The sequence below is a fragment of the Netta rufina genome (assembly GCF_964035555.1).
Source record: "Netta rufina genome assembly, chromosome: 24".
NCBI lineage: Eukaryota > Metazoa > Chordata > Aves > Anseriformes > Anatidae > Netta > Netta rufina.
Window position 1 is genome coordinate 679823 of NC_140148.1, and position 24918 is coordinate 704740.

At 48.3% G+C, this 24918-nt stretch overlaps 1 protein-coding gene across 1 annotated transcript in view; it reads right to left on the reverse strand.

Annotated features, from left to right (window-relative positions):
• NPEPPS (aminopeptidase puromycin sensitive) overlaps positions 1 to 23415 on the reverse strand; it is a 35355-nt gene extending 11940 nt beyond the window's left edge. Inside the window, exons 1-10 of the mRNA XM_084301267.1 lie at positions 23163 to 23415; positions 15078 to 15162; positions 8546 to 8623; positions 7109 to 7230; positions 6087 to 6194; positions 4966 to 5166; positions 4403 to 4499; positions 4264 to 4297; positions 2720 to 2834; positions 275 to 439 (exon numbers count right to left, since the gene is read on the reverse strand). Of these exons, the coding sequence (XP_084157393.1) occupies positions 275 to 439; positions 2720 to 2834; positions 4264 to 4297; positions 4403 to 4499; positions 4966 to 5166; positions 6087 to 6194; positions 7109 to 7230; positions 8546 to 8623; positions 15078 to 15162; positions 23163 to 23285 (1128 nt within the window). The 5' untranslated portion in view covers positions 23286 to 23415. The remainder of the gene's footprint in view (positions 1 to 274; positions 440 to 2719; positions 2835 to 4263; positions 4298 to 4402; positions 4500 to 4965; positions 5167 to 6086; positions 6195 to 7108; positions 7231 to 8545; positions 8624 to 15077; positions 15163 to 23162) is intronic.
• Positions 23416 to 24918: the final 1503 nt, after the last annotated feature.

Genomic DNA, 24918 nt, shown 5'->3' on the forward strand with positions numbered 1-24918 from the left:
TCCCCAATTTGTCTTAGTGGAATCTGCACCCACTTTGCCATCTCAAGTCAGTAGAGCAGGAACACTCCTGAAGAAGCCATCATCGAACCCTCAAACCTCACTTTTGAAATATTAGAAATACTAACAAAGGAAAAGCCACAAAGCGTAAATGCAACTTCAGATTTTCCTTTGCATTATGAATGACTGCACAGTTCTCTTTTCTCAATAGGAAAAAAACCTCACATCCAGCTGACAAGAAAAAAGAGAGATGACTAGAACAAAGAAAAAATCTTACTTCAATAGGATGGCTGTTGTCTAAGGCATCAAGCTCTTGAGCTCGCGTGTAATCAGCAGAAACAAATTGAGTCCAGATATCGTACTCTGGGAAGCAGTGATCTACACATAGGTACTCAATCCAGGAGGCAAATCCTTCATTCAGCCAGAGATGGGTCCACCATTCCTGGAAAGACGAGAAGGCAGAATAAAATAAAATTAACTACAGAATTCCAGAAACGTCACTTAATCAACAAGAGATTTGCAGAAAAGGTAAGCTGTTAACAGCCTAGTGTAGCATAAATCAGAAAAGGTAATACACGTAAACACAAATTCCTCCCTATAAAGAAGCCCACAGCCCAAGCATAGTGGTTAGCAGAGTCTTCCCCTGCCTGAAGTCCTAGGAATTCTGCATGGAGAGCATGGAGGTACAAGTGAAACTCCCAGACTAGACTAGAGGTCAGAGCAGAGCCACTGAGGGAGTTGTCATGAATGACTACTACGAATGTTATCTAGGTTAGGAAGCTGAGTCAGTGATATGCAAGGCCACGGTTCCACAAAGCAGCAGAACTGTGGCCAACACAAGAGCATCGTTTTCAAGCTGAATAAGATCAGCTGCAGAGAACTAATTTGTTGTTTGTTGCTAACAAACATGCTTACATACAGTAGAAAACCTGGAATCTAGAAGTGTTCCAGACTATGGAAACCTGAAATCTACTGAATAGCTAAAAGTGGTTTCACCCAGCCAAGGATGGGCTTCGTTTAAAATGTGCATGTTACATTGATGTTTATTTTTTTTCCCTTCATTTCTAATATCTAACTGAAGCAGGAGAGATAAGGAAACAAGCTACGGATAGCAAGGATGAAAACACCCTTTTCATAACCACACTTACCATCGTATAAACCTAAGTGTGGTGCTTAATTCAGAAGAGCGTGGCTGTGACGATATGGACCCTTCAGTAAATAAACCAAGCAGGACGCAGAATCAGCCCAGTAAGCTGTTCTACAGAGCACTACTGCTTCTATAATGAACGAGACATTTACCCCAGGGAGAGTGAAATTTCAATAAGGAAAGCTGTTACTGGAACTCCAGGCAGATAAGCCCAGCTTTATTTTAAGAGCGAAGACTATCTGGTTTTCTTTTACATTTCTGACTGCATCCATTTCCAGGTCAAGGTTCTAATACAAAGGTTGGTGCCAAAGGATTACTGCAACTGCAGAACAGATTCCCAAGCGATGTTTGGACATCTAAATCTTTTCGTCCCCATTTTTGTCCCTCGTCTCACATGCAACCCAAGTGCTCAAGAATCTACTTCTTCCCCTGAAAGTCTTCTGATCTCATTTATATTTGCTATAGAGGAACTGGTACATTGTGCTGCCCAGTAAGACCTGGTACTGGCAAACTAAACCAGTGACGCTGAGGCTGGTGCAAGCATCTCAGGTGATAGAGGAGAAAGGGCTGACTTTCCAGAAACTTGGAAGTAACTCTGAAATATGTTTTCACCTTTCACAGCTGCACCACAGAAGATAAATTGCTCTGCACTGCTCTCACATGGAAGCTACCTGTGCTATCACAAACAAGAACACGGCTGACTAGATTTTAAGAGGCACAGCACTGTGAAAAGGTTTGAGAACCTCTGCTGAGCGTTAATATTTATATTGGTGGTTTTCTTCCACCCACTCACACTTCATTTAAGCAGCCTGAAAGCCAGAACAGTGCAGATTCGGGGCTCCAGAGGCGATGTTCTTTTTTTGCCAAACACGCTGGTTTCTAGCAATACAAGAAGCTTCCTAACCTGTGAAATATTTGGATTCAAACATCTATTTGTGGGGTTTGGGGATAAGGAGTGTCAGATCTAATTAACAGAGTAAGCTGAAGCTTTGTTAACAGCAGAAACTCTGACAGATACAGCTTTCAGTTTTTAGCACTAAATGGAGCTTATTTACAGATTTCAGTCTTGCAGCTTCACATAATGCTTCTGTTCCCACTAAAATTACTTAAACATCAAACCATTCAGACAGCTGGCTTCCCGTATAGCTGAAATAATTCACATAAGTTACTACTGAGCACCTTCTCAGCTAGTGGACTAGAGTGATTTGTGATGCTGAGTTGGCACTGATGTGCCTTGGTATGAAAGCCTGACGAGTGAATCATGCCTACCTGAAAGGAAAACTGGATTACTGCCTCTGAGTAATCTGACTAGCCAAAATCATTTGCATGGAACACCGGCACAACTCTAACTAGAACAGTACTCAAACAACTGAACAATGTTTCACACAGAGAAAGTCTAAAAATACTTTTAAAGAACACAGTGGTGAAGAAGAGAGTGATAATAAAGCACTAGTTATAAATTAAAAAAAAATAATAACATAACATGCCCAAGATGTTATTAAGGGACACTTTAAATAGCACATGATATGAAGCACGTTTCAAAGAAAACTAGAAGAACTTGTAACTGTTAGGTACCATAGTCACAAGGTTTCCAAACCACTGATGAGCAAGTTCATGTCCTACAACCAGAGCAACCCACTGGCGAGATGAAGAACAGGAATTTTTGGGGTCAATGAGCAATGCAGTCTCCCTGTATTTAAAAGAGAGAGATAACTGAACAGAGTGGCACACGCCTAGAGAAGAAAAACACAATCACAAGTAGGTTAAATTACCTAAGCAAGCTAAAAAGTGATCAGTACAACTGGAAAAAACAAGAGCTATTTCAGTTTAGACACTTTTTTTTTTTTGTTAAATTCCACGGTTATTGGAATGCTTTGGAGCAATAGTTCCTCATGGCATGCAAGAAGACAAGTGCAAAAACCCAAGCAGGACCAAGAAAGTTTACCCTTTATTTATGCAAGAGCTCACCTACGTAATCTAGCAAGGGGGGATTTGGGGAGGAGAGGGCAAATCTCACCTTAACTGTAACTCCCTGTGCACTGCAAGCTGTACGCACAGCAAACCTCCTCTGCCTCCCCCAGCCCCAGGGGAACTCCAGCTCCTCCAAGTGCCCGGCCGGCCGTGCTACACACGTGCACGGGATTCTCCACGTGCAGCTCACACACGCACGTGCCCCTAGGTCGGGCACACGGCCTCGCACTAACACCCCCGTCGCGGTCAGGACACGGTGGGTCAGCCAGAAAAAGGATTCTGGACCGCTGAGACTCAGAGGGGAAAAACGGGCACCTCAAAACACAGGCGGTGCCTGCGGGTTATGCCGACCTTCTGTCCCCAAAGGGATAAAGCAAGCGTGCCAAGCCGAGTACAAGGGGGGGAAAAATTAACAGCAAAATTAAGAAAGGCTTCCAAAAATTCTGCTCATTCAAGACAAATATTTTTTTTTTCCCCACAGGGAGTAAAGTATCAGGTTTCATCCAAATTGCAACAAGAAGTTGATTTTAAACCGAGGTTCAAATTTCCATCACATTTTTTTTTGAGGCCAAATCAACAGTTTAGCAGAAGAAATTCAACTGATTTCAGATTTAAGTTCAAAGCTTACAAGTCCAATCTTGCACAAAATGAAGGAAATCAGTCTAGCAATGAGCACAGATAATGTAAGAGTATCGAGCAAAGGTACAAAAACTTGATCAGATGAACATAAAAAAACTGAAAAGGAAGGCAAGTTAGTATTTTTGATTTACATGGTTATAATGTGGTTGCTAAATTTACCAACTTGCCTACGACATAAAGCAAGAAACCCTTCCAGCTGTGTCAGTAAGTACATAACTTTTATGGGGAAAAAAAGCAGCCAAGGAAGTTCTCTTGTGGAACAGGCAGTGCTGCCAGACAGTTAAAAATCCTCACACCCTTGGACAGTAGTCACATAGCTCACTCTTGCCTTCCTAAGATTTGTATAATAATGCACGCTGCTGCAGAAGTCAAAATTACCCAAACTGAAGCAAGATCTGGAGGTATTTACTCAGTCTTATTTGGGATGATAGCAGCTCCCTAAAACTAATCCAGTTACTTCCAAGAATTAGTGAACAAAGAGGGGGAAAGACAGTATTTTAACAGCATACCTATAAGTAACAAGGCCCCAGTTCTCCATGGCACCTTTATAAAATAAATACAAAGGTTTATTGATATTGATACACACCTCTTCCTAAATGTTTATAATTCAAATAAAATACAGTTCATCAATAAAGTGAGTTACTTTACCAGCAGCAAAATCTGCAATAGCTATGAGATCAATTTTAGGAAGAGGGTAAGGAACATTGAAGTAGTCCTTATAAAAAGGCAGAGTTTTAGCAGCAACCTGTAAGAGATAAGAGGAGAAACTTAGTAAATATTACGTGAACTTGGAACAATTGGTGTAACTTGAAAATTTCTTTACGGCTGAAAGTAGCCTAAGAAAACAGCAGACACAAGCTTTCCTCCAGAAGCTCAATTCCCGGCTTCCAGAGCACGGTGGTTTGGAAACTCCCCTTCCCTTCTCCTCCCAGGCTGCAGCCTACCGTCAGCACTTCTCCTTGTCTGCGGATGGAAGCCTACACTATCAAATCAAAACAACTCCAGTAAAACGCATACTTTTGTCTTTAAAGACACGAGTTTGTCCACAGGTAACATTTCGTTTACCATCGGGGCCGGTCTCCTGGATCTATTGAAGCAAAAACACCCCCAGAAGCTTTGTGCACATTTACGTGGCCGAGCAGAGGACAGAGGCACGTGCAGCCTGTTGGAGGTCGCGACAGCAGTGAGGGAATCACCCGGGGCACATTTACCTCTAATGCAAACTTTCCTTGTTCTGCTTTGCCAACCGGAGTGTAAACGCGCACTAAGACGCCATCCAGGGACCTGGTCTCTACGAAGTCGTATTCGCCCACCACAAACGCCACCAGGTACGTCGACATTATAGGGGTGCGAGCAAACTTCACCTCCACCAGGTTTTCATCGTCCGGGTACGGCTTGCGGTCAATGACGTTCTGCAACAAGAGAGAATCAGGTTAGGCTCGTGGCACCGAGACTGCACCACGCAACACATCCAACTAACTATTGTGTCATTAAGAGCCACACATTTAACAGGGAAGATCTCTGATTATAAATTACAGATCATACCACAGGTCCCCGCCTAGCTATGAAAAGCCCCATCATATACGGGGGCGTGCTTTTATTATACATCCATATATATAAGCACACACATACTATATTCTATTACTGGAAAGGCAGCTGAACACGCAAGTTATCAGCTGCTGTTCTCCAAGGAGGATATTACCCAGTTCCAAATAAGGCACAAGACTTTTACTAAAATACCAAACAAACCTGTAACCACGTGGTCAGTGGGCAAAGCTAGACTTTACAGGTAACTATGAAGGTTAGTGTTACTGGAACTTAAAAATTATATATATTTAAAAATCTACTTTATAACTCATTTGCCCTTCTCCAGAAACACTTTCCAGAAATATTTGTACCATATTTAAAATAGCAGCCTGAAAATGCCCACTTGTATTTGTGACAGAAGCACTTTTACTTGCACATTTTACCCTAGTTCTGCTCAGAAATTCTCTAGGGCAGAAAACATGCTTATTTATCTCAAGTTATAGCAGCTATATAAACATGCAAAGGCTTATTTTTTTTTCCAGTCACTCTTAATCAAGCAGCACGTGGCCTGACATGCTAAGACTTTAAAAAGAAACACACCGCTGTGGTTTGCATGGTGTTTCGATTTTGTGTTAGCATCTGAAATAACAGTATCTTTTTAAGAATTATCTCAATTTAGAGCTGCTTAGTAATAGCTAGCGAGATAGACTATATTCCTAATTCCCAAAATATATTATTACCTTTCCAACAGTCAGCTGCCTTTACTATAGCTTTATTTAAAATACAGTTTGCATTAAGAACTTACCATATTTGACAAAGCTACTCTGTCTTTAGGAACCACCAATGAAATATCAAATGTTGCCTTAATAGCAGGCTCATCCCAGCAAGGGAAGGCTCTGCGAGCATCAGTAGCCTGAAGGAAACAAGAACATTAACCAAATAAATCACAAGATACTGTTGCAGTAAGAACACACAAGAATTCAGCATATTTTACAGGCAAGAAGTTGGATGCTTGATGGCTAGTCACTGGTGTAGTGTCCTCACTGCTACCCCTTGACCCCTGCATTAGAGCACTTTGTTACTACTGTGATAGCTTATTTCCTTTTTTTCTTCTTCTTCTTTTTTTTTTTTTTTTTTTAATGCTCTCTGTGCTCTGATGGAATTCTACAGTCTGAGTAAAATTTAGCAGAGTCATGACAGGAGCAAAGCTCAGTCATGTGAAAGCAGAGAGGGCACCCAGGCGTTCACAGCCAGGGCACACAAGACCACCTATTTATATTCTACCACTATACTGCACCCAAAAAATGTTCCATTGGTATTAGGTAAGTACTCTGAGTTTTTATGTAACCAGGCAGATGAAATTACAACACGGTATAAAATTCTGTCATTATGACCAGGGTTTACATAACGTTTGAGGCATTATCTGGCTCATATTTATGGATGTCACTAAGATGCTGAGATTAAATCTGAATGTTCCATTAAAAATTAATATATTTCACAAAGGCAGGTTATAGAGATGTGTTTGACCACTTCTAAATAAATAGATGCAATGTTTGAAAACATCTATTTTATATATACAATGCATCACACATCAGCGTGATCCCTGGCTGGGGAAGTTGCCAGATCCGGAGTGTACTGACCTTCAAGGCACAATGTAAAGGATACCTTTAGCTTTAACCATCCACACTCAGAGCAGGAAGCAAAAAACGATTTTTGAAGTTTGCCCAGAGGGTAGAGCTAACGCTAGGAAACGAGGCCTTTGCTGCTTTTAAGAACAAATCCTATATTAAGAATGACATTCTCTGAAAACAAAAATATAGCCCGTACCTCAAACTGAGTGACAGCAGCATAGCGTGTGTCTCCAGTAGGGGTAGTATATTTACTTCGGTAAAAACCTTTCATTTTATCATTCAGCTCCCCTACAAAGTCTATCTTTAGCGTTCCCGTCCCTGAAACAGAAACAGATGGGACATTGTTATTTGCACGTGCCAAACAGCACTTTTATTTGGTCTGGACCTGCAGGCCAGGCTGCTCAGCTGGCCCACTGCCCCTCTCAAGTAAGACATCCCTTAACTCATCTCCACCCATGACTTTTTTGCCAGCTTCCCTCAAACCTTTCACCCTCCTTACGTAAAAATAAGCTCCAGCAGAGCTAAGCATCACAAACAATGCAGGCAAAGCCAGCCCCATGGTGGTGTTTTGGCACTCGACGGGGTCAAATTCCTGTAAGGTTCCTGCAGTGCTCATTCTCATCCTCTAAATACAACACAGCAAACCAGACACCTACCTTAAGCCATTTGAAAAGTCTGATCCTGCAACTCTTACCTCTGAGTAGAGTTTGCAAAAAATATCGGATAGCTACTAAGTGGTAATAGCATCCTCTGAAATCTACTGCGGAGGCCAAAGTGGAGCACTGGCTGCCTTCAAGCTTCTAAGTCAATTAGTCTCAGGATTTATTCTGCCCTCGATGTCTCAGAGTAAAAGGGGAAACCTGATCTTGACCAGAAAGGCAGCATGCCAATATCACACAGAGTGAAACATTAACGTTTTATCACCCCGGAATCTTTACATTTGTATTTGAAAAGTTTTAAATAAAACTGCTTTATTCAAACTGAGGAGATAAGTTTCAGTCCACAAACTCTGTAGAGCAAAAACCAGTACTTTTAAAAGATTTAGTGCATTCATGCCTAGGAACGCTGTGATAATTCAGATTAGCTCTTTCTCAGTAAGAAGAGAACAGATCACCAGTAGGTGACATAAATAGCTCGTGAGCCTAGCGCCCAGGAGCCGGTAAATAGAGTCACTTCAGGTGTTAGAAGCAAGCACCACCACTAACCATTAATGATTTTAATATCCAAGGAACCTTGCAGGAAAGATTTCCTATGTCAGGAGCTAACCTGCACTGCCCATTCCGGTGCTATCCATGCACTGAGTAGTCAGCTATAAGCAAAACTTCTGTTCTAGACAGACAGAAGTACAGCAATTTTTTATGCCACTTACTTGAAATACATTATTTCTACTAGAAAAGGGAAGCCCAACTTTGAAAAACTTTCAGAACGATCTTCAATCTACTTTTACGACCGACATTTCATTTAAGAGCGCCCCTCTTTCAGCCTCCTGCTGACTTTACAGTGGGCAGAGTCCCGAGGGAGCACCGTGCTCCCAGGCAGTGACTGAAGGGAGGGCAGAGCTACGGCTCCAGCTTCTCAGGGTGCAACTCCTTAAATATGTGGTCAAAGGCCAGAGCACCTAAATACCTCTTACCTTTCTGAAGGGTACTGGGAAAGGAGAGGGTAACCTTCTCATCCTCATTTTGATAGTTGAACCCTGTGGCGTGTACCTCTGAAACAGAGAAACAGACTTGGTTTGAAATGAGACCCAGTGGTGTTTTTGTGACTCCTGAGCATTAAAACGAACCCAATCAGCTGCACCCAACAACACGCTGCAGTTAGTGGCCAAATCAATGAAGATTTTGAATAATCTAGAATGATAATTTCAAGCAGCCAAAGAAATGCCACCCAGTGCTGGAGCTGCACCTCACGTTACCTTGCTTCAGACAACTAAATTTAGCACTTTTACTTCAGAGCACAAAGCCACAGCCTCAAACCACCACCTCCGAGGCACATCCTGCCTTCCAAACACTGCCTCCTACCTGGCAGAGGGATGTCTGCTGCTGCGTGAGTGCTGAAATTTGTGCTGCCCGATTGCAGTAAGAGCAGTATCCTGCACGACACCAAGAAAGCTGAAAACAGCTACTACAGCCCTGCAGCAGGATTCTTGCTAATTATTCTGAAGAGGATGCTCCTGATTTAAGTAATTTGTGGATCTCAGTTTGAGAAGCACACCAACAGTCACAGCAAGGTGTTTTCGTTTGGTTTTAACCACTAAGAGAAACTCAGTGTTGATTCTACTTAAAAATTGTCTTCAGAACCACGGACCTACCTTGGAGTTTGTATACCATTCAGCAAGGGCATCCAAAATCAACTGAAATATTAAGCAGTATGGCATTTACACAGCATTTGGATCTATTTGTAGATGCAAACATCTGAACTATGAGGCCAAGCTGGGTAGCTGGGGGAGGGAATCATTATACGGGAATCGAACTGTCCTGCAGCGCAGAGTTAGCAGAGCCAAGAGAGAATACCTCGTGCTGCTGCCACCTTCCTAACTCACCAAGTGCCACCACTGCATCCCAAGCGATGTACAACCAGGCTCCTTCAACCAAAAACCTAAAACAGCTGCAGAGGGGCCTTGCTGTGCAAGTCCTGCTATCTTCATCACACCTGATACTTAACCACTGCCATGACTAGCTGCCTTTAAGGACACAAACCAGAATCAAAAGATTAGTAGGAAGAGCAACACTTTCTGCCACCCATCAGCATCTTGGACTAATGAGCTGGGCAATATCGGACACAGCAATGCACCTTTCTACGGTGTTTAATACAAATACTTGCAATAAAACAGCTCTGGCTCTACAAACATACAGTACAGACACAAGTTCAAGTGAAAAATATCTTTATAGGATTGAGAAGAACTCTAGACTAACAGTCTGTACTGAGAAGTTGTAAGGTTTACATCAGCTCTAAGTGGGATGGGATAGATCATTTACACTGAATACGTGCCTCGGCCATCAAAACGCCAGCAAGCCTGAGAACCTCCTGAGACAGCCCAGTGCAAGGAGGAGGAAACACTCCCCTCCAAGTACTTACAGCAACCCCAAAACGTTCCCCCCCTCATTTCATAATGCTAGATCCCAGCTGCTCGAAGGTCGAACGACGACTAAAAAAGTTACAGCTCCAACGGGCTGGAAGCAACCATTTCCTGGGAGATGCCGTGCTCTAAAACAGCAGAATATAAATGAAAGGTTCAAAGATATACCAACTATTCAGCGCTAATTTAATCCACAGCGAAAGAACCATAGAAAACCATCAGCGATACTTTCTGTAGTTGGAGAGAACTGCTTCTAACAAAGATGTAATTGCAGTAAAAGGCCGTCTGAATTCCTACCACTGGTGAATACAAAAGCTCCTGAAGAGAACAACACAATTTTGGCAGCCGGCTAACTCCGGAGAGTTTGGCACTGCAAGGTTGCAAGTTAATCACTAGCACATTAGTGCACAGTCTGGACCAAGTCGCATGAGAAAATAAAAAGCTGCTGGTGCTCGATGCTTTTGGAAAAAATGAATAAAGAGCAGACCCAGCAGCTCTCCCTAACTCAGGGCACTACGTATCAAATTTTACAACAGCATTTTAAACGAATTACAGTCCTACAAAGTACTTCCTGAAATCGCATGGTAACTAGACGGATACATCAATTAATGATCCCAATTTCTGCATTACATACCCATAAACGTGGATCCAAGCCAAAGGTTTTAACCAAAGTCAAACGTACATGTATTACAAAGCAAAGACAAAGCCGAATGGAAATGATGGAATTATAAATATCAGAAGTCCAGCTGCCTGTAAGAAATGTTGCCCTACACAGGCAGGTTTGTTGCCCCCCCGTCACTGGTAATCGAAGGCATGTTGGCTTAATGAACCTGCACTCATCAGCTGAGCTGCTGTGACTGCGCCGCGTGCTCTCTTTGCCTACTCTACCTGCAAATTAAACACTTCAGCTTAAAGCATCTGCACGCTGACACGTCATATGCCATCCTTCTGCATTAGCGCTGAGCTATGCCGATGCCGTTCCTGAGAACGCTCTCAAGTGCTGTCACATCTTTTCGCAGGTCTCAAACTAGTGGTTGTAAAATCCTTCACAGGAGCCAGCAATATTCTCACCTATCTGATATTCCCAAACTCTGCCAGCGCAGCCCAGACGTCTTTAAATAACCTACCATTAAAATTTCTGTGTCACATCAAGCTCCTCTCCAGAAGGAAGGATGAAAACAGGCTTTTCTACAGCAAAGAAAGGTGTCACAACTGGCTTCACAAACCCAGTCTGCTGCAGGCAGGGACAGCAGCCTCACAGTCCCCACCTGGCCCCAGCTGCATGCAATCACTGTGACCAGGAAGGTGATCTGTCTCCAGGCTGCCTTTTTTTCCTTTTTCCCTTCCTCCTTGTAGAGTTTTCAGGCAGAGCAGACTCCTCACCCACGTGGCTGTTCTGCAGAAGGAAGGTGAATGCCAACAGAAGGACGAGCCTCGTCGCCCCCTCCTGCAGCAGCACCGTTTTGGAGCACCTCACACTGGGGTGGGACAGCAGTGAGCCCAGGCCACGGGGATGCATTGCTTAGATACACTTGGGCCACACTGCTTAGCTCATGATAAGCACTAGTGATCTGTGGTTGTCATCTGAAAAAGTCAGGTGAGGCTCTGGTGTAAGCACACCGCTTTAAGCACTAGCATCCAGGCACGTCCCTGCAATCCTATGAAGAAAACAAAATAAAACAGGTTCTGGCCTTAAAACCTTCTAAAAGATGAAGTACAAATCGAAGTTCACACGATTATTTCTGCTAAAAAACAAGATTACAGTTGCTTGTAGTCTTCTATACAAAATTGCCAATTACTACTCCGTAAGCATCTCTGAATTTAAGGAACTGCTTCAGATCTCCCAGCATCTGAAAAATTATCCAAGCTGAGCAAAGACAACGCAATACACTGCTCACGACTCCACCACAGTTCCACAGCTCCTTGATGGAGATTCATGGGGAGCTCAAACTGCATAACGTCCAGTAGGGATGAAACTCTGTCCCTTAAAATTTAACTTTAGAAGCAGCCTGCTCGGGTGTGCCCTTTTGCTTCTTCACCCAGCGAGCAAAGTCAGCCATTTGGACTAAGGCAGGACAGCACGCCTGCACCTAGCCGCTAGGACTGCACTGTAAACATTTGCCTACAAATGCTGAAAGCTAGCTTCTTGAAAAACAAAAATAATTGCTTGTTATGACTAGCGGGAGAAGCCAAACTTAACTTCAGCAGAAGAAAACTCCATCTCCTTGAGTGGCTTTGTTCCATTACAACATAACTGGCACAAACGGCAAACGCACATCCTTCAGTGACCATCAGTGCGCTCAGTTTTGTAACAAAACAGGGAGTTTTTCCATTCCAAAGTACTGCATGATCAATCTCTTGGTTTATTCTTCACTAACATTCAACCTTGGATCACGTAGCAAAAAATTTTCACTTTGACTTTAAATCTTCAGCAATTGTTCCTCAGCTTCCTGTCAAGTTTTGGGAAATAACCTGATTTCCTGGCAAATCTACATTAAAATTCCAAAGACCAAGCTCTACCCTCTGCTGTATTCGTCTCCAGAAGAATGGCTAGGAAGAGAAGGAAAGCACGGCCCACAGCTCCAGTTAGGAGCTGCACAAACCAGTGCACTCCAAACTACCAAGAATCATTAGCAGAATAAACCATTCTGCATGAAAGTCAAGAGATCAGCTCCAGCAACGAAGGGCGGGTGTCTGGTGAACAACGTCTCCTTCACACGGCTGCTTGTCAGAACATAACCACGTTGAAAGAAGCGAGCTGACCGACTGTCTTCTCTTCCCCACTGAGGTGCAGAAGCAAACCGGGCAACAACTTCCCACCAGAGCTTTAAGGAGGAAGCCTCAGCAACATTAACTCGCTTTCAAATATTCTATACAGGCAATATGAAACAGCACCTGAGTAACCAAATCCAACTGATCTGGCTGATTTCTGCTGCCTCACTGGACTACATTTCGTATTCTGTTTTTGAGACCAGTTATAAAATTACCATCCAAAAGCTGTGCACAATAGGAGCATTAGTAAGGCTGACTCGATCTGTATCAACAGGTGCCAGCGAACAGTCTGCCAACTTCATGCAATTTTACTTCCAAAGCCATTATACTAGTTGGCAGCTTTCCAAATTGAAAGATATGTTTTAACCCCATGAAGCCAGAGTGTAATTATGGAAAACCTGCAGCACTACACCCCAACCATCGATGTTCCAGCAGGTTGAGATCTGTGCCTTTACCACTGCCAGGGTGCTGTGCTCGTATTCCTCCGTGCCCAGCGCCGTATTCAAGCCTATCTGAAAATCAGAACGAAGGAGCCGAGGCCACAGAAATTTATTTCCAGTTTACTCAGTTTAAGGGCAAAAAAAAAAAAGTCTGCCTTAAGCTCTGCTATTAATACTTCAAAGTTACAAGGAGAGCGTATCGCTGTTAAAGAACATAAAAACAGACCCTGCAGGAGAGGAAAATCAGCTCTGAAAACAGAAAGATAATAAAATAGAGAGGGTGTGTGTGTGTTAACTTCCCTTGACTCGAGCAGAAAGAGATTACTCCTAGGCACTTCTTCCCATTTATTTTCATTTTCTCGGGGATAAAATAAAAAATTAAAAGGTGATCTGGGCCTGCGGCAGAGTGGCAGCTGGACCAGACTGCAGACACGCTCAGCTGTTACCACCTCTCTCGTTATCTCCTCTTTATGCAGTGCAAGAAACAGCTCCAGGAGTGCCCACAGAGCGCTGCCAGCAGCTGGGAGCAGCAGGGGTACGGCTGGGGCACACTCGGGGCAGCCAGCACCCTGCTCCTGCGCTGCCCAAACCTCCTGGCGAGGCTCCTGCTGCCAGCTCTGCCCCCCAGCACAACGCCGCTCCCTTTGGACGGGGGTCCCCAGCTGCTGGAGCACAGCTCAGCTGCTCACAGCTCCTAGGGAGCCCCCCTGTTTCTGTGATGCTACGTTAAAAGAAAGTTGGAGTGATTTAAATGCAAAGACTCACTGCAGATGTTTTGTTTGGCAGGTAAAAACCCATCAGCCACAGGACAGTGAGCACTGCAACAAGATCCAAACGGTCCCTACCGAATGCAGAGAGCTAAGCTGCAGCTTCTCTGGGCGTTGAGAGAAGCACAGCCCCTCTCCCCAGCTCTGGAATCACCGTGCTGGAGACGTTTCACCTACCCAGAGGAACACCTTCCTCCTACCTGTCACCACGGCCATGCCTTCAGCTCACAGCCATGGTTTAACGCTGCTTCGTGACACCTGATGGAAAGGAAACTGCAGAGCCTTTTGTTGTCTGAAGAATTTAACACACGGCTGTGCCCCACGGACCACAGAGCTGCGAGGCTCGAAGCAGCGGAGGCTCCACACCACAAGACGACTCTGCACACCGCCAGCGCGTCGCTCGCTTTCGAAGAGCTGATTTTCCAGATCTTAATCTTTTCATGCTTTAATTGCTGAAACTTCTTTTGTGCCTGATAAATCTCCTCTACACGTAATTGCTGATGACATCAACTACCGAAAGTGTTACAAATAGGCGCTGCTGCTTTTGTTTTTCCAGAAACTTCCAGTCTTTCACCGAACTGTACCCAGGCAGTGTCTCCTACACACAAACACCTTTTCCATGCTGCCATATGCTAGGGAAATGCTGCTAAATGTCAATTAAGTGTTTTCTGTACTTTTTCAGACCCTCCACAATGAGTGTTTCCCACTGCAAGCCACTACTGATACATTTTTATCCAAGCCCTTGGTGCAGATTTTCTCAATGTTGCAATGTCCACAGGTACAGATCATATTTTTACACAGTATCTGCTATACAAATGAATAACATCAAAATAGTCATCCTTTTGCCTGTGAGGCACAGGCGCGAGAGCACAACAGACTCCATGGAAGCGTGGAGTAACTTCTTGAAGCATAATGCAAATGGTAGGATGAGAAAAGGTCGAAGGCTTGGCACCTCATTCTGTGCTTTAGAGGTAGGTTGGTAGTCCCAACTTTTACGTATTTCGCAGTTGAAGTTAACAACTGTTGGTAACAATGCTTCACACCAAAAATGGAACGGAACAACATGTAAAAACACCAGCAAAAAAAAAAATCAAACAACAATCCTACCTTCATCTCCCTCTGGCGCATAGGAAGCTGTAATAATGTCAATGTCAGCACAGTTCATCACAATTTGGTTGGTGGCATGCTTCACCTGTAAGAGAAATTGTATCAGCATCAGGAAGAAACGGTGCGCCCTCCACCGCTGCGCTCCCTCGGGTAGGCAGGCCCAGCCTCCGTTTAGTCTCCAACCCCTACATCGCCAAGTGTAGGAAATAAAAGGTAGGGCTTCAGACTGGCAAAAAAGAAGAGGATTTTCCACTGAGTGCTCTCATTCTTCCCGGAACATGCGCACTCGAATCGTGTTCCAGCCATCCAGACCTACTTATCAATACGGTAAATTATTTAAGGGAATGGACTGCCTGTTAAAAATTGGTATGTAAGCCTGACAATGGGGCCCTTGTACGTGCCTGGGAATCCAAGACCAACAAAAATAGATAGAGAGCTGTAGGCTGCCTTTTAGCGACGACCTTCGGGAGACCGTAGTGCAAGTGGAATGCTTTTGAACACACAGCTACATCTTCCAGAGACCAGAAGAAACAACCTACAGCACTGCGTTCCAGGCTGCTGACACTATAGGAACTTTTTAGGTTAAAAACATCTGCCAAGAAATTCGCCTTTACATTTTCCTGAAAGCCTTCCTTCTGCCAGCTCTTGGCTACACACTCTTTGCTTTATTTAACAAGTGGCCAGCTCCCAGCGTAGTAATAAACTGCCTCGGCGTGCCAGCTTTCTGTTTGGATGCGAGGGCTTGAATGCAGAGGCATTCAAATTAAAAATTAATTAATTACAAAGGGGCAAAATATTTGGGAACAAAACTAGGAATTAGTCAGAAACTTAGGGTTGAAGCCACCCGAAGCACCACGCTGGATGATGCTGGCAATCCTGCTGGGCCAGGGCACAATTACTGAACATGCCACAAAGAACCTGCTCCCTGCCCAGCTGGGTCTTTCCTTAGAGCATACAGACTCGTGTCCCTTTCTTTTTTTCGCTGTTATGACCCAAAACTGCCGCATTAACACCCGTGCTGTCACCCCGTCTGCCCATGTCCCACCGCTGAGCCCGACGGCCTGCGAGGGACACAGGCCCCGGGTGCTCCCCGTCCTGCAGGGCCAGAGGACGTCTGCTCACCCTTCCAGCACCTCGGCATCAACACATTTGTTACCAGCGAAGCCAAAATAATAACCTGCGAAGTGTCACAGCCGAAAGGAACACATCTCCCCCCGCCACAGAGGAGCCGTGTCCACGCGGGATGAGCCAGCAGAGGCGGGTACTCGGCCCCAAGCGGCTCTGCCCGGGCTCGCTGCAGGTTCCTTAGTCATTGTGTACACAAAAACAGATCCCAACCTGGCCAGCGACGAGAGGCTTAACAAACCCGATGGTGTAACCCTGCAGGAGAGCCCACATCAGAAGCACGGCCCGTCTGAACCCCAGTCTGTTCACCCACCTGCCAGCACCGGGTCCCCCATGGAAAGCTGACCCTCCTGAGGGCGGTCAGCAGGAGGGGAGGCTTCTTGGGGAGCTTCTCCATAACCTCAGTCCCCAACTCTACTTCTAAAGCAAATGTTTACGGCCCATTCCTAACGGCAGTGTCTGCACGGCACACACCAGGCACGGCACTGAGGATTTTGCTGAGCATGGGGAACCTTCCCAAGCCGCGCCGCCAGCACACAGCCCCGCTCATTTTCTCCACGTTGCCTCTTTGGGGTCATAAAACCAAAACTTTACCTAAGGACCTCGGTGTGATCCTACACCTAAGGACCTCGGTGTGATCCTACAGCAAGGGTACGACGTACCCAGCAGGCAGGAACCAGCACACTGACAGCTGAAGGGGCTGGGGCTGGACACTTCCAGCAGAGCCTCTGAGCTGTCTGCTCCGTTCGGGTGCGTGCAAGCACAGGATTGCAACACCTCCCAGACCAAAGGTCGGTGCCCGGTGGCTTTCATCACAACACGGAGGTTTGGGGGTTTTCAAGGAGGTCTTCCAAAACACAGAAAATCAGGATGAGAAAATCTTTTTTTACAAATGTACTTGTAGAGACCTTTATTCAATCTACGAATCCAAATCTCCCTGGATTAAGAATTCACGATGCATCAGTAGTCGTCCAAACTGCAGACAATACTGGATTTAACAATAGGCTTGATCTGTAACAAATGAACTCTTCTGAGGACAGAAGAATTTTCAGCATAGACTGTGCCTGCAAAATAAGAAGTTTACATTTAAGCAGAGACAAATTCAGAGGCTCCTTAGAAAGGCAATTACCTATTCTTAGACTTTCCCTACCTCCTACAAACACCGAGCCAGTTGTACAAAGGAGCACAACGTGCTAGAAAACATTTAAAGGGACTCAGTGAGTGAGTCAGTAGCTGGAAAAATGGTCACCCTCCAGCTCTGAAAGACATAGGGCAAAATTCAACAGAGATATGAACAGTGACCATGTACTGTACGGCACACTTCTGAGCCTCTCATAATTCGATTGCAGGGAAAAGAAAGTTTTCACATTGGCACACAGGCCCTAGCGTAAGAGCCTCCTCCCTCTGATCCACAAAAATGATGAAGCACAGACACACCTGTAAGAGCAAAACCAAAACAAAACCCTGAACCGCCCAGCATACCTCTCCTATGACCATTTTATCTCGTGAGAACCTGCAGTCTGGTCTTAGGCACACCGCGTGCTGCAGGAAGATGAATGAACGTGTTTTACTGCGAGTGAACCTTGCAACCACTCCTACATTTCTGGGAAAATTATTTTCTGGAAGGCAGATATTCTGTTCACGCAGCGTTTTTCATGAACGCCACCGTATTTAGGAGGCAAAGCAGCCCCTCGCTGCATGAGGTGTAAGCACCGATGAAACTGCACAGACAGGAACCATCCCCTGCTTCACCTTGCTCCGCAACGTCAGAAACCCGCTCCTCAGCAAGAGGAGGCCAATCAAGGCAATTTGGTGTTCAAGAAGGAAAAGGTCATAAATGCCAACCTACAAATGGCCACGATGGAAGCAGTTTTGCCATCAGGCTGCCACGCTTAAGAGCAGCAGATGAGCTAAGATCAGTACCTGGAATGCAGGCACCAGTCTCAAAACCGTGAGCGTGTCACTTCCCACGAAGCTCCAGGCAGGTACCAGAGGCAGGGCTGCCTCGCAATAAGCCAGCAGACCCCAAACTGTCAACCCCTGCTTCCCAGCCCCTGCACATCCATCTTCATGCTCAGCACTCACTTCTTGCAAGGAAAATCTCACCCAACGGGAGACCACAGCCTAAGCTCCTCCTGAAAGTTTTCCAACGCAAGATCATTCGAAACAGGAGACGAGCTACAAAGGCCAATTATTTGACCATTATTCATGCTACAAAAGATGAAATCACTCTTGCCTTAGTGCTACACAGCTCCTTTCCCCGCTCACCTCCACGTTACCCTTCCCACTGCGGACACACGAAGCTCACTGGCAGGAGCCAGCATTGCGGTCTCACCTAAGCTGTTATTCTCAAAGCACGAAACAATGAAGAGGTTTTCAGAACTCTGCCAAACGCGACTCAAAGATGCTGTACAGCTTTGTATTTTCATCAGTTATCAGATCAGGAAACGACCTGATGGAAAAAACAGTTTTAGGACACGAGAAACAGGATTTTGAACGGCCTCAGCCAACACCAGCCTCCCTGCGAGGGCGAGGAGCACCGAAAGGCACCTCCAGCCACAACCAGGTGACCTCTGGGGTCCCTTCCAGCCTTGGTCCTTCTGTGATTACTCTGCAGAGCCGCTCACAAGACGAGGGAGGTCATTAAAGTCTTGCTACCCTCAGCCTCAGAACTCTTCCCTTAACATAACATCGTAACAAGCACGTGCGTTAGCAGCATTTTACTCTAAAAAGTCAAAATTACTTCAGTCCTGTCCTAGTTTTTTTTTTTTTTTTTTTTTTTTTAAGAATTCCTAAATGCAATGAGAAAAAAAAAGTTGCGTTAATTTGCATCTAGAGCAAGTTATGGTAGCCGAGCAGTAAACCTACAGATGCCAAGGCCGAGTGGCTCTCTGGAGCACCTCGCTGCCTTCCGAGGAGCATCCAGCAGCACTCACACAGCAGCCACCCAGCTCAGAAGTGCAGAACTCGCACAGGCAAGTAAATCCCTTTCCAACTACGATTAATGCAATCATCTTAGCCTTGTGAATTACAGAACTGAAAGGGCCCTTTCTGTGGGGGAGAGGAGCAAAGACATTCCTGCTTTTGAAGCTGGTGGCACACGGGTACGGAGCCCAGAGCTCCTGGCAGGAAGGCGCAGGCTCCAGCACCCAGCAGGACACCTCCAGCGCTCGGGTCACTCCAATTCAGACCTGATTTAACGCCCTGCAAATGTGAGCTGCTATGCTGGGTAACACGGCCGTGTATTTATACTGAACAGCCCCCCCACACACACCTCAGGGGATGCTGACCACAAATACTACACCTATCAATGGTTAATTTTGTCAAGGTTTAGAGACACGAGTGTCACAATCAATCTTGAACCGGCGTGCAGTGGGATCAGAAGGCTGCACATCCTTAGCCTAGCAGATACTGCATAATCAACCTATAAAAAGCAACAGATACAGGTTAAACATTGCTAAATATAACAGAGTATCTCTAAGACACATTAAAGGGACTGGGAAGATACTCGAAAGAGCCATCCACCTTAGGTTGTAAATTCTTTCCTGCAGCAAGCAGGTTGCTCTGCAACCAGGGAACACCTCCCTGCCGTTTGTAAGGAGTGAATCACCACCACCCTCTCCAGAGATGGGAGTTTATGTAGTGGTTAGTACCAGGAAGTCGGAAGGCAGCCGTGAACCTTCCTCAAGCTCTGCACCGCTATGCCCAGTGCCGGACAGGTGATTGTTCAGGGCCGTGACAGCACCCAGAGCTTTTCAGGAGCTTAAAACAAACTTTGGGAGCCAGATGTTTGCTCCTGATGCGAGTTATTCATATTTGCCTTTGCAGCGCGATGCTGCAGACCAGAAGGGCAGCACATCCCCTCTTTGTTCCAGCCCTCCCTTACGCCGTCCCGGAGTCAGGAGCAGAATAGCGAAGCGCTGACCCGGGCAGTGAGTAATACGAGTGCGCTGCACTGATAACTACACCCCGAGAATCAGGGCTGCAATAATTAAATTTCAAGCTCACAGATGAATAAAGTAGATTAACCGTTTCCACTCATACAACACCAAACCTTAATTGTGCTCGTTCAGAAGCACCCACGTGAGCCCAGCAGAGCAGTTTGGGACCCCAGCAGACAACCAAACCAACAGAGCGCCCACAGGATCGCACGGGCAGCCCCAGTCCAGCTCCAGATCCACAACCAGCACGCGGCGTCTGATCTCCCACAACCGCATCATGCTCGGTTCTGGCCGCGATAAATGAGCGATTTCACAGGGAACCTGCAAGGACTTTGGGTTTTTAAACTGTGATAAGTGGCAACGATAATTTAGCAGTTTATGTAATTGCTACATAATTCTGCTGACTTCCAAAACGTTTGTGTGACCACAAGTTACACTGTTTTCAAATCTCAGGTAACCAGGCGGTATTTAGGCTACCAAACACTTAACGAGCTCAGCTACAAAAGGCTAAGGAATTAAACTGTACCGAGAGACAGATTACTGTATTGTTCCTTTATCAAGGCATGACAAACACCAGACAGAGGGCCAATCCCCTAACCTGAAAACTCAAAGTACCACAATAAGCTACAAGCACGCATTATTTCTTCTTAAGCCTTTGAAACCAACCTGGCCACTGCTGACAATGAAGCAACAGCTTTATCTTTTGAATCATGAAGGGCTCTACCCTCTGAAGCTTATTTGAAGACAACGCATAGGAAGTGCAACGTTTATTACTGTGGCAAAAAGACCAAGTGTTTTAAGTTATTCATACATGCAAAAGCCTGCGTAAGTGTACTGCCCCAAAGCCAAGACTAGGCTATTTAGCATTTTTTTAGGGCTTGGTGCTCAAGTTGAAAGACTTACCAAAATTCTACACAAAAAGCTGCCAAATCCTGCTTAAGGGCTGCGAATGAAAAACACAAACTCACTGATCAAGTGTTTACTTGTAATATCTTGACTAAGTATTGCAGCCTCCACTAATTCCAGTTTGCTATTAAATATGCAAAACAGCAAACACTTTTGAAGTGCATAATGAAGTTTCCTTAATTTTGTCATTAATTATGATTGATTCCAGTGTCAAAGTTGCAGTACTCACCCTGCAAGTCAGAAAGCATCCCTCCTTTAAGCATCTGAGGCAGCTTATCATTTGCCTAGCCATTATCATACTGGAATGGGACATCTATCATACTGGAGGGGCTAATAATTATACTTAATTATATATAGAAAAAGATACCTGGACCTTCAAGAGTAGGCCACACATCTAATACTTAAATTCCTTACCCAAAACTTTGACAATTCAAAGGTCGTGTCTTACTGTAAAATTACTTTACCTCGATGAGTGCACAATGCATGCCAAAGCTCTCAAGCGTGCTGAAAACAGAACCCCTCTCTGATGAACTCCACTCCACCTTATTAGAAGGTACTGGTAGCAACGGCCAGCAAGTCCCTAATTGAACCAATTAGATCAAAAAGCACAGAACTAATTTATTTTCTAGACTCAATCCCAAGCCAGTAACAACCAACCGGCACGCGCTAGCACGTTAGGGCTAAGCAAGCCGTTCCCTTGTACAAAAAGCACCGTGCCCAGCGAGCACGGTGGCTGAGCCGGTTGTTCTTCTCCCCGTGAAGGCACGGAGAGCAGCCTCTCGTTGTCTGCAACGTGCCTTTACCACGCTTTGGACACTGGTGGCTGGACAAAACCTCCGTGTTTGCTCGAGGCACGCCAGCTCCACATCCACCTCCTGCGCTTGGTGTACGTGCAGCTGGGGGGGCAGCCTCGTGGTTCTTCGATCTGCGGGGTTGGGTCACTCAGAAATTTGAGAATAAAGACGTAGATTTTAGGCACGTGTTAAAACATCACCTTATTTCTCCTACTCCTGCCGCGGGCACATCACGCTCACCGGGTTCCTCACAACCTTGAACCCCGGGGAGCAACGCTCTTCCTCGTGCCCTGCGCGGGTCGGAAAGTCCATGGCTCTGCTTGTCAGGTGGCGCCCGCCGCTCTGGAAGCTATTGAGCAATCCCCACCGGGCGCAGCCTTAAAACATCCCAACGGGGACAAACCCCCGGCGCCCCCCGCCACCTCCCCGAGCCCCCCGCCTGCCCCCGGCCCCCACGGCCGCCCTTGGGCGCTGCTCCCCGCTCCGAGGCCGGCTTAAAAAGCCGCCATCCCCTCCCCTCCCCTCCCCCCCCGCGTTATTTTTAACCGGGCCGATCGCAGCGATCCCGTTTCCAGCGCGGCCCCGCAACCGGAGCGGGGCTGCGAGGACGGGACCGGGCGGCCGGGATTACCGGGGATGGGGCCGGGAATCGATCCCGGGCCGCACCGGGGGGAGGCTGCCCCCACGGGGAGCCCCCAGCCCCCAGGACCGGAGCCGTGGGGCCCCGGTAGCCGCAGCCCCGCAGCGTCACGAGGCCGGGCCGGGCCCTGCCGGGCGCCCCCGGTGCTGCCCCGCCGCGGGCCGCGGCCTCGCCCCGCTCCCAACCCCGGCAGCGCCTCGGGCCCTCCCCCGGTAGCCGGGGAGAAGGGGGGGGGGGCTCCGGTAGCACCCGTGGAGCCCCCGCGGCTCCGTGGGGCGGCTCGGGGAGGACGCGGAGGGCGCCGGGGGCAGCCCCCGGGCCCCGCCGCGCTGAGGCCTAACGCGGCCACGGGCACCGAGCAGCGCCCGCGGGGCTGCAGCGGGGCCGGGAGGGGCGGCACCGGGCGCCCCCCCCCCCCTTCCCACCACTGCCGCCGCCGCCTCCCCCCCCCCGTACCGGGCCCCTCCCGGGGGCGGCGGCGGGGCGGGGCCGCCGGGCTGCGGGCAGGGGGCGCCCGGTGGGGCCTGGGGGGGTGTAGGGGAGGGGGGGGGGGGGCCGGTACCGGAGGCCGCCCTGCACCTGCCCGGCCGCGGCACCGCACCGGGGGCTGCCCCGGAGGACGGAGGGGGGGGTGGGGGGGGGGGACACCGGGGGTCGTCCGGGCCCGGCCGGGCCTCACCTGCACGGCGGCCTCCAGCTTGCCCTCGAAGGTGAAGTCGATGAGGTCGGGCTTGAGGCACAGCCCGTAGTTGAGGGGGCAGACGTCGGCGGGGAGCCGCTCGAAGGGCCGCTTCTCCGGCATGGCGGGGCGGGCGGCGGGGATGCGCCCCCCCGCGGCGGGGCGGCGGGCGGGGGAGGGGAAGGGGGACGAGGAGGAGGAGGAGGAGAGGAGAGGAGGAAGAAGAGGAGGAGGAGGGGAGGGGGAGGACGGGCGAGCAGCGGCAGCCGCGGGGGTTCCGAGCGGCGACGCGGCGGCCCCGCACCGACACGGGCGGGAGGGAGGGCGGGAGGGAGGGGCGGGGGCGCGCGCGCGCGCTCCCGGCACGAGGCGGCCCCGGGAGGGGAGGGGAGGGGAGAGGGGGGAGGAGGAGGAGGAGGAGGGGGAGGGACGGGGGCCGCGCGTGCGCGTGAGCGCGCGGCGGCGCCACGCGGCCGCGCACGTAGCGCGGAGCGAGCGCGTTGCGTAAGCGGCGGGGGCGGAGGGGCCCTCCCGGGGGTCCTCGGGGGTCCCGGGGGGTCCCGGGCCCGGCTCTGGGCTCCGCACGGGCTCGGTTCCTGCCGTCCCCGCCCGTCCCCGCTGCCGGTGGTCGCCCCCCGGGGCAGGCCCTCAGCAGCAGGGCCCCCGTGGAGAGGTGGGGGCCGGCCCCGGCTGCTGCAGACCCCCGGTTACGGAACCGTGGGAGCGGCTGGAGAAGGGCCCCGGGGGCTGCAGCGAAGCCCGGGGGGGGAGAGGGGACGGGAACGGCGAGGAGCCAGGAGCAGCGCTGCCCCCGGGCCTGCACTGCCTGCCCGGGCAGCTGCAGGGTGCGGGGCTGCTCCCGGTCCTCTCCTCCTCCTCCTCTTCCTCCTCCTCCTCCTCCCTGGGTCTGAGCTGCAGCAGGGGGAGAAGCAGAGCTGGGTGCTGCGGGGATCCCAGAAAAAATAAAGAAAAAGGGGGCTCAAGGTGCTCACAGAACCCTTCCTGGCCAAACTCACACTCGCTCATTCCCATTTCATGCTCCCAAGCCTAAAAAGCCTCAGGCTGTGGAGCAGAGGGGAGCTGCTGCCCACCCCGGGGGACCGCGGCCCCTCGGGGCCCGGCCGCGCTGCTGGGGTCTGTGGAAGATGCTATGTCAGGAATCTGCCTTAAAAAGCTGCGTACACAGCACAGCGAGCGGTATTTACGGGGCAATAAATGTCCCAAGTGGGTGATGGTGGAGGGCGGCTGGGTTTCGTGACAAACGCCAGCAGGAAGTTTAAAAATTCTTAATAAAGGCTTTATATGGGAAAAAAGAAGGGCGAAAAATCAAATTCCTCGGGAGGAGCGGTGCTGCCCTGGAGGCCCAGCCCTGCCCTCGCACCCAGCCCTGTTTGGGCTCCGGGTGGGAGCCGTGGCTCGGGGTTCAGCTCTGCCGGGAACCCGGCTCGGGGCGCTGACCTACTTCAGCCCCGCGCCGCGGCTCTGCCGGGGCCACAACCTCACAACCTCCCTCGCGTTAGGAAGGAAGCACAGCTTGCTGGGGCAGGAAAGCATTTGGCTGTTAATTGCTTTCTGCCGCTGGATATCACAGTTGCTCCTTTTCTTCTCCTTCCCCCCCCTCCAAAAAAAAAAAAAAAAAAAAAAAAGATTTATTTTCGCTAAAAGTGACATCTCGCTGTTTAAAATATAAGCTAGCGCCAAGCAGAGAGAGGGTGGGGATTTGCTGAGACCTGGAGGAGTCTGCGGCACGAACTGG